At 36.7% G+C, this 16,186-nt stretch overlaps 1 protein-coding gene across 1 annotated transcript in view; it reads right to left on the bottom strand.

Moving 5' to 3' along the window:
- Positions 1-16,186, bottom strand: part of RETREG1 (reticulophagy regulator 1) — a 63,314-nt gene that overhangs the window by 37,174 nt on the left and 9,954 nt on the right. Inside the window, exons 2-3 of the mRNA XM_050970664.1 lie at positions 13,499-13,605; positions 11,753-11,783 (exon numbers count right to left, since the gene is read on the bottom strand). Of these exons, the coding sequence (XP_050826621.1) occupies positions 11,753-11,783; positions 13,499-13,605 (138 nt within the window). The remainder of the gene's footprint in view (positions 1-11,752; positions 11,784-13,498; positions 13,606-16,186) is intronic.

Below are 16,186 nucleotides of genomic sequence, written 5' to 3'. Positions count from 1 at the left end.
CTGTTGCCACCCTTCAAGAGGCAGTTCTTGTAACTTGAACCAACACATGAGTTGAAGTACATGACATTACTTTTTGGCTGACATTTTGTAAGACTATGTCCAAGCCTCTTGGATCCTTCAAATGGAAGGATCTTTACTTAAGATATGAGGGGTCTTTGTCACTTTCTACCGCATACACTCAATTTCAAGTTTCACTTTCTTATTGACAACATACCTGTCAATCACACCCTGGACAGGTTCTCCTGTAATGCTATTTAGGCTGGCAGCCAAATTAAGAGTGTATCCTTCTACACCCTGGGCTGAAGCATTCTATTTATAGCAACAATTTGTAAATAGAAACAAGTAAAAAAAACCAAAACAAACCCCAAAGCAAAGTATTTATGCTGAAAGTGCAGTACTATCCAGAATTGACAACAATATGTAAATGTGCCTGCCATTACCGACAATTTCCAAGCAACTTTGAAAAAAAAAAAAAGGGAAAGAATAACAGATGCTATGGTTAGCATGAAAAAGCTGACCTGCTCAAGAACAGCCAGAAAACAACATTTCATTAGATTCAGGAGGTAACCAGATATTTTCCCTTTTAATTCATTTGATACTCTCTGTGGGGTGTTGCACTCCACAACAAGATTAATTGTTTGCTTTACAAGAGGTCCCTGAAAACAGAAAAAGTAATCTGAGAGGGATGGTACCACCACAATTCCTCTGCAGTTTTTCAGATGGATTTTCTCTACAGAGATCTTTATAGACTTAACCCATGAAGATGGGATAGGCAAGTATTTTAAGAGAAGCTTGTAGCTTTCATTGTATGACCAAAGCGAGGCCCACATCTCAAAACAGAAGAGAGTATGGTTTGTTTTCCCTGTAATTAAGATTTTAAAAGCTTTAGTTCAGTTGGTAAAAAATACTGGTGTCAATATTACTGTATAAGTAAGAAATATGAAAGTATTAAGAAGTGAAGGACACCTCCAGACTCCCTTGCTGAAAGCTGGGAAAACTTGCCAAACAGCAGGTAATCACACCTGTTTGCAGACACAAGTCTGCAAATTCAAATGCAGCACTTGCCATACTTGCTGTTGTCTAAGATGCAAGAGTAGATCTAAGCACTTCTTACTGAGAAAGCACAAAGCTGAGACAGGGACAAGTGGCATGGGAGAGCTTCAGAGTGACACTAATGGTTTTAGCAATTTTCTACTTGTGAATCCCTGGTTTGTCTCTCCACTCACCTCCTTCTGTACCATTTTCTGTACTGCTGTATAACTTTCCTTTATAACTTTCCTTTAACTCCATAATTTTTAAGAAGTTCTTTTATTTTCAAAGTGCTAGAAAAAAACTGAACTAAAAAAAAACCCTCAAATACCTTCAATTCTACGAATCTTCTACCTAATGTTTGGTTAGTGCTGTGATCAAAATAAACATTGTATCATTACAATAAACAAAGTGACAAAAAAAAAAAGATGTGAGAAAGCTGAGATGATGGCAGGCAGTAGTGGGGAGGGTGCATTTTTTCCCCAGTGATGACAATATGGGTGGCACATGACACATCAGTGAGTATGTCAGAACTGGGTCAGCTCAGAATTAGCAGCTCTCAGGTTATTCACAACAGGCAAATCTACCTGTCTGTGCTCACAGATGCCTTTAACAAAACTGCATTTTAGACAAAGTGGATCCAGAAGCAAAACACTCACAAATAACTGAACAATGACTGCAGCTCCCTGTTTTAAAATATCAAACATGGAATGGAGCTGCTTTACTATATGTTGAAAATTGCTGAAGAAAAAATGCACTACGTTTAAACAAAAAATTACAAACAAAGGCTGTATATCCATCCTCCCATCACCACAGACTATGATCACATTTTCCAACTGAGCGTAGTATTTCATTTTTTACCAATGTGTAACAAAGGAAATTCATTACTGAGCCACTTTTGCACAGGATGCAGCACACCCTGCAGTTTGCACAGACTTCACTTATGTCAGGTATCTATTTCACACATTGAATCATGGATGCAGAGACTTCACTTGAACAAAGTATTACAAAATTAAAAAAAGAAGTATTTAAAACTTAGTTTATTTAAGTATAGTAAAAATACACATCTCACAGTACCCAGATGAACTTTTTTTCCAGCATGGAGGCAAACTGGCAAAATCACAGAACCATTTAGGTTGGAAAAGGCTTTCAAGATCATCCAGTCTGACCACAATGCTAGGTATAAGGATCATTTGAAACCTCCACATGAAACTTCCTTGTGTTCATCCATGAAATTAATCCTTCTGGCTTAATAGAGGAATAATGTTTGTTTATCCCTGAGAAGACACAAACAGAACACGCACACACCCCAAAAAGCTTTCAAACAATATGCTTAGAAATTATAACTGAAATCACCTGTTTGTGAGATTAGCAAGACCAAAAAACAGCTGTCAAATCAGACTATATGAGGTGTTATTTTGAATCTTAAAATTTTAATTAAATATTCGTGTAAGAACACTTCTGTTCCAGAACAGAAGAAAAAAATTTCCCAGAAGCACACTACAGTAGTCTTCCAAATTATTCCTTTGTATCTCAGTACTGGAACACCAACATAAACAATATGGAATGCTTTCAGAACTCTCTAAATAGAACTAAAAGTTTAAAATAATTCTGAATAATTTCGCTTACAACTACCCAGTGGGGTACAGGAAAGGACAGGATTGTGGGACAAAGAAGTAGAGTAATAAATTTCTCTAGGAATTACAGTTTACGAAGTAAAACTAGAAAAAAAAAGGGCTACCCAAGCAATTTTAGATCAACAGCTCTCCCTTGGATATTATTATTATGAGTAAGTAAGTAACAAAGCTAAGAAGCTGTTAAAGCAGTCAAAGAGGATTATTCAGCATCCAAAAAAGTAAAAATACTTTCTTTTTATAAAAAGTACACAGCCTGTCCTGAAGATGAAAGCGTACATCTCAACTGCTACAATGCTTTTGAAATTCTGCTATATGACACTTAAAAGCAAACTGGAGAAAACCCCAGCATATATGCAATCCCCATAACTTCACATTTAATTGAAAAGTTATACCAAAGGGCAAGGGCAGGGTATTAGAAGTGCCTTGTTATATGAGACTGGTATGTCCTTAACATTTTCATTCAGTATTTGCCTTAATCCTTCAGATGAGTGAGTTGCAGTACCCCAGCAGAAGTGTCAGACACAGCGAAGGACAGAATCAGGGTTCAAAACATATAGGAGCTCAGACTGGGAAGTGGCACAAAATCAACTACCCTAACTCGTCAGGAACATGCTAGAGTTGACAAGGCAAGTGCATAAATGCAAAATGGGAAAAACCTTATTAAACAAGCAGTGCAGTGGAAAAGGATAATGTTTCTACTTGAGTTATTTACTAGTTCTTAGAGAAAAAAAATCTATGTCTGAGATGCATTTACAAGACATTTACCATACACAGCACCAGTCAGGTCTTTTACATGATACTGTTTACTAATGTTGCTCAGTCTGAACATCATGCTCAGAGCAATACAGATACTGACACACGAATGATGACAGTTTCTGTAAATATAACTGGGTTAGAATATATCCCTGTATAAAAACAGTTAAAGCAGCTCCAGTACAATTCTGCCAGTCCTTTCCTTGCTTCTTCAGAAGTTGCTCTTCTTGCACCCAAGATAATGTTTAACCTTTATGTTTAACTAATAGGGACAGAAGACAAGTAAGATTTACAGAAAGAGGAATGCAATACTTTTTTGGTAATTGTAAAGAAACAGGATGATTCCAACATTTTCTCCTCATGTCTTCTGTGCACCCTCCATAATGAAAGGTGAGCTGAGCTTCTAGGGACAAGGAAGAGAGGAAAATGCCTTGTGATGGCAAAGACAGAATTGAGATATAACCAAATTACTGGAGAACCACAGAGAGTAGGCCTGACTTCAAAAGTTTGCAAACCACTCTATGTGAAAAGAAATTGGTTATGTGCACTGCATATAATTTCTGGCAGATATAACAAAAATAACAAGCCAAACAAGCCAATTATTTCTACCATTGAGATACATGACACCTACAATTGCTGTGCAAAATCCCTCATTTCCCTTCCCCTTAAACAAAAAAAGAACCAACCAACCACCAACCTTTTCCTGCAATTGCATAGAAAAAGGTATTAAACAGTTTTCAGACTAAGTGTGACACTTTTGCCAAAGTTATAGCATTTCTACTGAAGTACTGGTTTTTGCTCCTGTAAGAAAAACTTTACCAGTATGTTTATTTTATCATGTATCAATATAAAACAAACAAATCCAGCAGAATACATTACTTGAAAAGGTAGCTAACAACTTGGAAATAAGTAGCCAGAAAGAAGAAATAAGGTCACACAATATTGAAAAAAAAGCCAAAAAATGAAGTGAGAGGTTTTTGCAGCATAGACGATTCTTTCTGCAATCTGCAGAAGGTTTGATCATACATGTGTAAAGTGCCTTTAGAAAAAACCCCACCACACATATTGCTGCCTGAGTTGTAGCAACACATTCTATAAAACAAAGGACAATTACAATCTGATTTTTGAACAGTACAGTGGTTACTGAAAAAGTATGAGTTTAGGCTGCAAATAAAACTCAACTTCCATTTGCTTTCCACAAGTATGCATTCACTTCATGAAGGACTGCAACAGCTTTTATATATTAAGAATATTTGGGAGAACCATATTTGAAGCAGAATTGTTTGAGGTATGTTATCCAGCCATATATATCTTCCAACACAAATTCATACAAATATATGAGGCAAAATGAACAGAACAGCAACCACTATGAAATACCACGGCTGGAAGTCTTTGGATACTCCAGATGCCTTCAGACTACACTGAAATAACTGAAGAAGCAAATATTTGCTCTCTGGAGCCCATTTTTATTTATTTATCTGTTAGACTATATTCTGCCCTTTGCCTTGCTTTAGATCCACAGGAAGTATTTTCTTCAGTCTGTTACCAGATTGTGTAGTTGTGTAAGGCCATGTGAGGAATGGATGACCAAAGCAAGACAAAGAGACTGCGCAACAGAAACTAGAACTGATGGTGCCGTGTTTTGGTACTGACTGACCCACATGACTGCCCCTGGCTCACATTACATTTTTTCCTATCTATAACATCAAGGAAATGGATTAACAAGTGTATAACAGACACACTTCTGCTACAGCCTTGATCTTGTTGGAGTTCCTAATGGAAAAAGACCTCTTCTTTCTTAATCCACTCATCTGCAAAGAAATCTCTTTGCAACACCCTGAAGGACAGGACTTTTATTTTGAGATACAGTGAAGCAGCATATCCTTGGTCTTAGTCTCAAGAGTGATCTGAATACACAATCATACTGTGCCTGAGACTCATTTCAGAGAAACTTTATATACACAAAGAGATAAATAAACCAAGTCCTTGTGCCCTGCAGTTATTACTACTGTGGATTGGTATTCCTGTGTGTTGTGCCAAGAGTGCAAGAGTCAGTTTCTTATTGTAGCCACAAGCAGCAGTCAGTGGCATCTCCAAAACAGACAGGCTTTCAGATCAACAGGGAACAATGACACAAGGGGTGTAAACACCCTCACTTGTCTCACCACCCTAGGCTTCCTGTCTATATTCAAGGGAAACAAACAGTCACCATTAAGACACAATATACCTGACCCACCTACAGACGTTTGGGAAGAGGTAGATCAGGATATATATCTCAAGAAGTATTTAAAATCTTTCTCCATTGATCATGAAATCAGACTAAGCAGACTACGTCAGAAATATTTAGGCACATGACTTGCAGATTGTCTTAAGCAAACCCAGCAGGCAAAACATATGTAAATCAGAGGTATGTAAAGCCTCTGACATAATAAACAAAGCATGATAATTAGATGAAAGGGGCAATTGTTTCATTTATAAGGGACAACACGAAGTGACATATTAGGAATAATTGTGCACAAATACATTATAGAGTTATTAGAGTTATGGAGTTACTAGATTCAAAAGATAATTTTTGTTATGCAGTTATTAGACTCAAAAGATTATTTTTTCTTCTTCTTGGAAAAACGCTTAACAGCCACACATTACGTGAAATCTGTTGAGCTCTGAATGGTGCTAGCTCATAATACTGTTCTTCAGAACACACTGACCATTGTAATGCATACAAATGTCTATGAGCTGGGCTGATGCAAGTGTGAAACCAGTGTAGATCAAAAGATTAATTCAGATCTGGAAAATCTATGGCCTGAATTTGAAGCTCATCTGTCACATCAGCTGACCCAGTAATGGATGTTGTTACCTACCAAACAGTAACACTCTCCTGCAAGTGGGCAGCAACTTTGATAGCTCTGGGAGTCCACAAGTATCACCACAGCTAACTCTCATAAAAGGAATCCACAAAGAAGGGACTGGAGGAGGGAGGTGGTGAGGAACAGGAATGTCCTGGGCTTAGAAAATAACCTCTGTGTGTCAGTTTGTAACCTTCTATCAGTGAAGACTGTTATTTCAGAAATATCCCATTTATCTAACTACCGAGCTTCAAGAGCACTTCAATATTAACCATGGTTTTCAACATCAAGTCCTAAAGTGCTTCAATAAAGACAGCTGCCAGTTAAAAGCTTGCACCAAGAAGTGTTCTTTTTCTCTTTGACCCAATCACATGAGCAGCAGTGGATTAGACATGCTGTTCATGGTGCTGCGCTTGCTTATTTTTCCTTCCTCTTGGGAGCAGAGGAGAAAATGTGCTTTGGGAATAAAAAAACCCTTTCTTTCAACCTACAGGGCCAGGAGAACCTTTTCAGGTTTTATTTTCATAGTCCAAAGGATTACATCCCCAACATTCAACGGTTAATAATCCAGTAAGTACTACACACCTACTGCAGTCTGCGGCTGAAGCAGCCATTAGTGCAGTAGGGAGCTTAACACTATGACTGGTCAGGCAAGGCTCTTCCCAGAATTCCCAGGTAGCTTTGATCTGAGAAAATGATAAAACATAACAGGGGACTGAAAACAAGCTATGCAGAGCATTAACTCCTTTCTTTCTGGCTTATTCTTTTCAGCCACTCTCTGATGGCCTTTTAAAAGGATTCTTGCTTAGTCCCTTCTCAGGCTGCAACTAGGGTTTTTTAGGCTTGCTCTAAAATAATAATTATGCGTTAATATTAATTTGATCTTCTTAAGTTTGACCACTCAAGAAATGAAGGTGTGCTACAATTCCCGTGGATATTCTAATATATCTACTGACTTAAACGTAACACCACACTGACTAGAGAAGCTCCAGATTTCAGGGAAATCTCACTTGGATAGGAAGAAATAAAACAGCTTTATAATAAAGAGTAATTTAACAAGTGACTTTTCCAGTGCTCCTTTAAAAGCTGTCACCCATTTTTAAAAAAGCAAGATACCTGAACAGCAGTTCCTCAGAAACATAACTAGATTTGGGGAGAAAAATGTGCTACAGTGCTACCATGCCTAAGGAAGGTTTAACTTATCTTCAGTTTGAAATTTTAAAATTAAAATAGTACTAAATGACTCCATTAAAAATACAATCACAGGTCTTCCTACATATACACATTTTACATGTGAGGCAACAAGCATTCTGCATTTAAGTTATGGCCATGAAAAAAGTAATGCTATTCCAGCTTTAACTAGTAAGCAGTGCACAGCAAAGATGAAGGAGGACCAAAAACAACTGCCACAAATTAACAGCATTTTCACTGATGTACTTCAGTCTCTGATACTTGGAATGTACATGCAGCAGACGAAATACACAATGCATGTGAATGTTGAAAAAATGCAAGTTTCAGAACAGTCACGGTAATTCACCCTCCAACTACCAAAAGTTTACCATTTTAGTATAAAACTCATCATTTGGTTTTGATGTCACCATTTATGAAACATTCTACTGTGCTGGTGACTGACTGATAAATATTAATTTTCAAAACCAGAATCACATAACAAAAAGGTAGGGCTAGAAATGAGTCTGTTCAGATAATTTTGGCACTACCTACATCTGTTTCAACAAACCAATCTGTGTGTGGCAGTTCTGTCAGACACTAGAATTGGTCAGTTCTGCAGTTAAACCATTAAAATAGCTCTTAGCACATTTTTGGCGGATGCCAACTAGCACTTGCCAAAGCAATCCAGAGGAGTTTCAAAGTTGGCACAGACTAGAAATCCTTTCCTGGCTGCACACAGCCATTCTCCATGGACCTTAAGGCAGTTACAAACTATGGATGCAGGGCTGTGGGGCCAGCATGCCAAAGAAAAATCATGCAGAATCATGTAATTTATTAGAATAGGCATTGTCTCTCACTGAAAGTATCACAGATCTACCACATTTTTTTCTAAGTTACTTAAGAGCCAGTGATTCTCTGCTGGATATGGGGATATATTTGGCATGTCTTGCTCATATATGATAACATGAAAACAGTTTTTCATATCCAATTTTGAGTAAAAGGAAAAGGAACCATGCACCCAGCTTCAACATCTCACAGCAGTTCTTTCAATTTCAACACAATCACCAGGCACATTTACAGGAGCATTCAGAAAAAGAAAAACCCACCCACAGTGAAAACAAATGCAAAGTCTTTCTGTGAACTTATAAAAGCTATAAATGAAAGGTTGGGTGCAATAGCTGAAATTTCATTTTGGTTAAACGGCGTCTCTTAAAGCTGCCTTAAGGCAGAGGACTGTGAAGTGTCTAAATCAATATCTATTTTTAGGGAAGGCACACCAGAGCCAGAGAACTGCAAACCACTAAACACTCATCTCTGCTCTGTGCAAACTGTCAGGAAAACTAACAAAGGGCATGCATGACTGTCCTAATGTAAGCTGTAAAGGACATCGTATCACAAACCTTCTGTCCTTTCCAAAAGTGAACCTGTTTTTAGATGAACAGTGATGTCCATAAAAAGGCACCTGGATTTCTGAGAAGGATTTCAACAAGGTCTCTCATCAAATGCTTTTATGGAGCATAAGAAGCCATGACAAATGAAAGGAATTATTCTGGTAAAGACAGAGACCAGCTGCAAGGATTAGCAGAATTTAATCAAGTATCATATGATTTCTTGCAAAAAAGGCAGATGAAATGTGAAGAAATTAAAAGAGAAAAAAAACCCCAAAACTCTTAAAGTCATATAGGCTTTAAGCTGATCTTTACTACTCAGGACAATACCTTGAAGTGACTATCCATGAAAACATGGATCCATGAAAACATCATTTCAGAGCTCAGTAGAGGTTTAAACGCCCCCCACCATCAAATGTTGGGATTTATTATGAAAAGAAGAGAGGGACAATGTATAGTCCAAGGATCTCCCTGAATGCTATTTGTAATTCTGTCTCCCCAGAAAAAAAGGGGCACAGAAATGGATGAAAAAATGCAGAAAAGCCCAGTGAAGACATCAAAACTCAGAGAATCTGTATTTTAGGAAAAATTAAGCAGTCATGAACTGAAGAGAACATCTGAGGACAGATGTTTATGAAAGTCACAGCTTGCTGGAGAACACTAATAAAGAGTAATTGCTAAGTATTTCTTCCTACAAGAAATAATGTAGAAGAGCTTACAAACTATTATAGGGCAGTAAACAAACTGAAGACTGTTTACAAAGCAGGTGGTTCAGCTGTGGATGTCTGTGTACAGGATGTTGCCAACAACAAAAGTTTCTAAGAACAAAAGCATCGAGACAAATTCACAGTAGGTCCACCTAGAACAGCTTGGGAGGGGGGGTGGGGGTAAGGTTCAACTGGAAGCTGTTGGGAAAGTACACCAAGAGAACCTTGCAAGCTTGTCCTGCTTTAATGCAGGACATTACCCAAGGTCATGTTTCTCCTGGCTGGATCCCTTCACAGGGCAGATGCTGGGCTAGATGGACACATACAATGCTTGTATTATATTACCCAAAGGCATGAGCTATGGTGAGCTCATCAAATTCTCTTTTTCACTCCCTGCATTGATTTGCTGTTCTGTGGGGAGACAAGTCCAGCATTCTGAACAACTGAAAACCTGAATCCAAGATATGTAAACTACTATTTATAGTCTTTTCATTAAAATCAACTATTCTAGTTTGGTGACCTGATGAACTGAGTAAGAGAAGAAAAATTTATCAGACTGCAGAATTATTTTTCAGGGAAACAGTAGGCAGTCAAAAACCTATGTTTCCTTTCACTTCACAAGCAATTTGGTTTTCTTTGTCTTCCTCCTCTTGAATGTAAACAGACAGGTAAAGTCAGATTCAAAACCCTGAAAGACAGTAAATTTTATGTAAATTTCTCTGGCAAATAACAGGAAGGAGAAATGAAATATAAATCATACTAACCTACTGTGCCATGGGAATGGCTTCTCAATTAAATTTTTTGAAGGATTGCCACTCTACACAGATACATGAAATAGCACTAGCTATGGTAAAAGCATTTTACTCTGCTCAGTTTATAAACTAAGTTGTCACCAATTCCATTTTATGCTTATAAGATTTAATACCTGTGGAAGTTAAGAAGTATAAAACTGAACAGAGGCTGCACATCTGAATTGCCTTCTGCAATTGCTTTGACATTGATATCTGTCTCTAAACAACAAAACAAAAGAACAAAACTCTGCATCTTCCCTTTTTCAACTCTGCATTACTGTTTCTTCAGTGTCAGGCTATAAAACAATAGTGTAGTAATGGATATGCTTTCAAATTATGTCCGATATATAATAAATCCTGGTGGTCTGTTCAGAAGAATAATGCCTTAAATATGCAACCTTTTGTTCTGAAAACGGATTGTCTGCAAATCGTTTAGACATTGATTATACTGCAGTTGTGCTTAAGGAATAGTGCTCCCCAGTTCAGTGTTCCCACTGAAACACTCCAAACCACACACTGCTCACTCACTACTCCACCACCCCTTCCCCTGGAAGGGCTGGACAGGAGAACAGGAAACAAAAAAGGTAAAGATCGTGGGTTGAAATAAGAACAATTTATGGGAAACAGCAATGAGAAAGAACAATAAACAGTAACAGTGACAATATCAGTGTATGTGGGAGGTGAATGATTCACAAGCCATGTGTAAACTCCTGACCACACCTGACCGTGCTGCCACACTGTGGGACCTGGAAGAGACTCCTTCCCCCACCCCTGGAAAATGAGAGGTGCTAGAGAATAAAAAGTCCTTTGAGTCCTGGCCACACCCCTTTTGGCTATTGCAAAAATGAACTCTGTTTTGGCTGGAACCAGGACAACTGCCAACAAATTAACTAAATTACTCTACAGTAATATGACATAAACATTTTCTAAGACAGGCAAGTCAACAGGCTTCAAAATTATTAATTTCTAATAATATGGATATCAAATTATATTTATTCGCATTTATAATGATCAATTACTTATGTTGACTTAGAAAGAAATCCCAGCCATCTCACCTACTTCTAGTCAGCAGCACTGGTATAAATTCTAATAGTTCTATAAGTTGTAAAAGTTACCTCCTTGACCAACACAGTATTATTCTGCATTATAAAGAAAGCACTAATTCTCAGAAAACACAAAGCATGATAATCCCAGTGTAACAAAAAGCATTTCTAGAAGTATTCTGATATGTTACTATATACTTTAATATAACTCAAATCAGAAGAAAAAAAATTATTAAAAATCATGAACAAACACTAATAAACTTAGAAAATATTTTAAGATCAAAATAATTCAGCAATTTATTAGAAGAAAACAGACTTAAAAAAAATTCCAGGCCAGCTATAAAAAATAAAGTAATAAATAACCATGCATTAAAAATAAAATACCTACTTGCCAGTGATGGTCCTCCAAAGCTGTGCACCTGTAATTGTAAGAATGCTAGATGAAACACAGTGCACTAAATCAGAAAGAATTTTATTATTTATTCATAGAACATATTCAGAATTGGGACAAAATGACTAAGGAATTCTCTGTATCAGTCAAACAGGAAAGCTGTATCATCTTACAGTAACAGTTCTTGAATTGCTTTCTGTAAACTTAACATACAGTAAAAATCATTAATGGAAAAAGTCAGGATCTTCTATGGCTACATTTCCACATGGAAGGATGCAATGAAGATGATAACATAACTTGAACATGAACATACTCTCTACTTCTACACACTGACAACCACTCCACAATACTCATGAACCTGTAATAGTCTTGCCATCTAGTGGCTGGCTGGAAGCGTGAAGCAGTTACATGGACGTGATTTACTGGGAAGAATTTTTTCTGCTTCTTGGAGTGGCACTTCATTGATTTATATTCATTACCAAAAGACTCCTACAGTATTACTTAGAGGGGTTGATTTTCCTTGAACTCTGTCTACAATAGCATCAAAGACAATAGTAAAATAAATTAGTTTACTACAGTAAATAATTATTGTTTAAGCTAGGAAATAGAGGTCTTCCTAGCCTCATCTCATAAATGAATGGTTAAATAATCACACAAACATGAGATTGGTACATCCTGAATTTGTTCACTACAAAAATATTATTTACAGGTACGAGTGAATTTACCTAAATCATTGCCCTCCAGCTAGCAAGGTATTCAATATTTGTGGTGATTTATACAGCACAGAGCTTAAAATAACAAATTCTTCTTAGCTTTTAAAGTTGGCCTCTGGGCTTGTAATACTCAAGCAGGAAACAGAATGGTAACCAAGACTCCCAGAAAAGGGAATGACAGTAAATCATCCTTCAGAAAAGGTAGCAAATACCTGCTGTAACTAAGCAGGGAACAACTGGCTTTGGCAGTCAGAAATTACGTGTAAGTACATCACAGACGAAAAACTTGCTTCTCTGACATCTAGTTCCTGCTTTTGTTCTATGTTCAGATCTTTTCAAACACTTTGCATGGCATTTAACAATAAATAAAAGGCAAAATAAGAATCTTGAAAAAAACCAATCTTCACGGCAATGAAACCAGAAAACTTATAATGAGCATTTTGTCAAAGAATTTTCAAGATGGTAATGAAGTACAGGACAGGAAATGAAAAAAAAATTCCAAACCACCAGACCAGCCAACAAACTCAAAATCCCTTTCAAAACTGGTTGTATTCACACAAGACTTTATACACTCTGGAAATTAAATGCTATACAAAGTAAAAAGAAAATACTGTTCACTTCTTATTCCAACTGTGCTAAGATGGGTAATTTCTCTATCTATTTAAAAATTTCACTGATATATATTGGACGTCCAAAATTCCAAAAATTACATGATTAATGTTGGAAGAAGTATGAATGTCTAGGAAAACTCTGTATTTTAGAAAAGAATGCATTTTAAGACCTAGCAGTTAAGAAACAAGAATGACTGTCCACTCCTAACCTAAGTGCTAAAACAAATCTCCTAGTGCCCTCCCTATCAAATACAGCAAAACTTGATTGAAAATGGCAATAGACTATCACAGATCTACTATCACCGTCTAAAAGTAACTGGTACTTTTACAGTAATCATAATATTAACCTGGCTTTAGTAATGAATTAGCATGCTTCAAAGTACAGGTGTTTAAGCACAGAACTCTATCAGTACCCCTACCTTTTATCTTTGAGAACACCAAATCCTTCATTATCTGAAGAATTAACACTCCAAGTATTATAAGGGAAGTCAGATGATACACTCTCCAAGGGGTCAATGCAACAAACCTAGAATATCAAGAAGAAATAAATGTTGAATACTTCAAAACTCATTGGAAGCATGAAAAAACTAAGAGCTGCTACTAATACAGAAAATAAATAAGAAGAAATAGACTCAGATTACAATAATTGAGTTCAGTTTCTCCCCATAACCTTCCCATGAGAAGCAAATACTGAGAGCTCTAAGCATTGCATTTAAAGATACAAAGATTAAACACTGAGTTTGTAGTAGATTTTTGTCCATACTTTTATTTACACTCAGAGAAAATAAAGAAAACAGAATATTTTAATTATTGCATAGAAAGTAACACTTTTAAATTAACTGTGGTTTCATTAAAACTAATTGTCTTGGCCCAATGCACCAAAAAAAGGTAAAAAATTTTATGTTGCTTCCTACAGAACCTATGCTTAGGCAAGATTTTTATACAAATCATTCTTTCAAGCACAAAGATGAGGTAAATCTCTATAACAGAATAACACTAAAACTTGTCTTCATAACAACCTTTCATGAATTTTGTTTTTAATTACACAATTTTTTTAGAACGTGTCTCGTCAAGTCAAACAGACCTAGACTCAGAAAGTATGAATTACAATCTCATGCATTGCTGACTTTGTTATCCAGGTGTGTTTGGAGATAAGCTCTTCTATCTGTTTTACAGGCAAATATCTTAACTCACAAAAAAAGGATGTGACGTAAAAAGAGTTAAAACTCAACTAAATAAATTAAAAAAGCTAAAGTATTTTAATAGCTGGTTTTGAGCACTTTAAATCAGTGATCTGAACAGAAACAGTGAACAAGTTAATTTTACAAAGTAAAAGCAATTAACTTTAAAAAGCTGAGTAAGAAACCAGTAAGAAGCCACTGTCTAAGGCACTGGATCAAATGAGAATACCAACAGAAACAAAATAATACAAAACCGGGATGTTTTCAAGAAACCTCTCAGATTTGAAAACAGGGCAGCTGGCTACCCAGCTTCTACCCAGTTTCTGCTGCAGAGCTTTTCTGCAAGAAAGAGGGGGAAGGGGAGTGAAAATAGTAGCAAACATAGCCACTGCAGGAAGCCAAGAGGTACCCTTTGAGCACACCTCAAAGAAAGAAAATTGTCTTCACAGTATTTCTAACAAGCTCAGGACACACTGCTGTAGTAGCAAACTGCTCCAGTATTCCTTGAAAACCTCAAAAAGAAAATCCCCCTTAAAAAAAATGTCCATGCCACTAATTCTCAGATTTAATACAAACTCATAATACCAATCACCCTGAGCAGACCAGTATATGAATTCCAATACAAACACATAAGCTCACACCAAAGATTTTATCCAAATATAAAGGGGTTTTATATCTGTAGAGAATTTGAATTATAAGATTATTCTATAAAATAAATGTATAAAATCAGCCCCTTTGTATAATTCAGCCAGCTCAAGAAAACCAACAGAAAAGTGTTGAGAAAAATTATTACAGGGCAACCTCTATCAAAACAGCCCAATCATAGCTCAAGAAATTGAAACTTGTAACAGCTTTGCATCATACCTACTCTTTTTCTTGGTAATATTATTCAGTATTAAAAATCTTTGATTGTGTTTAAATGTTAAGTTCCACTGCATGGAAGATTTTTTTTAACCTACTTACTTAATTTACTGATAATGTGCTGGGGGAGAGATGTGATGCTGTATAAAAAAAAAATCAAATGAAGAATTTTTTGTCCAACTTCTAGACAGCAGAAGTTTATAAAAAATGCAGACCTTCAAACTGTTTGAGCTTAATATCATGTCTATTCTATAGAGTCTTCACAGTGCTTCTGCATGATGTTTATAGAATCACACAGAATGCCCTGACTTAGCAATTACCACTGGCCACTCTTTGATGGTCTCAAATACATGCATCAATACCAGAATTTATATACAAGTGTGTGCATGTGTGTACATACACACACGTCTTACTAGCTTTTCAAGGTAAGATCAGATGCTTTCTAAGATGTGAAAGGCTTAGTGTGCCTTTCAAAAAATGCACAGAACATGTTTGACCTACTTTATGCTCACAACTAAACCACACTGTTAGTTTCACTGCAATCACAGCTGTCACCTGCTGTTAAAAACAATTGCACTAATGAGGACTAGGATTAGCAAACAAGGATTAACAAGGTAGCATCCTGAGATGCTGCCAAGTCATGTCATTCCACCTTCTCAGTACTGCAGTGTCCCAGCTCCAATGTTTGAGGAAAAAAATTGTAATCCAGTTGAAGCAGCTAATGTAGTCACCAAACAAGGACTTTTAACTTCTTTGGAGAGCTTTGAATCGTTCTGACTGAACTTCTCATGTCTTAACATTACTAGCTCTTTATCTAGACTGTGATGTTTGCAAGAAAGACTATCCCTTGTGAATTCACTCAGCCAGCTTGTGTCAGCCCTCAGGTGCCAGAGCAATACAGATTAGAAAAACTATTTGTGAGCCATATGTCAGAGATCTGTATCCTTGAAGCCCTTCCTAGTGGAAAGCTGATAAAGTCCCCTTGCACTCTTTTGGCATATATCTATCAAACATAAGCTTAGCAAACAGTTAGTTCAACATGCAGGGATCTAAAAAACACTTATT

This window comes from Serinus canaria, chromosome 2 (assembly GCF_022539315.1).
Source record: "Serinus canaria isolate serCan28SL12 chromosome 2, serCan2020, whole genome shotgun sequence".
Lineage (NCBI taxonomy): Eukaryota > Metazoa > Chordata > Aves > Passeriformes > Fringillidae > Serinus > Serinus canaria.
The sequence above is the reverse complement of the archived record's forward strand: the minus strand, read 5'-3'. Positions and strand labels throughout refer to the sequence as shown.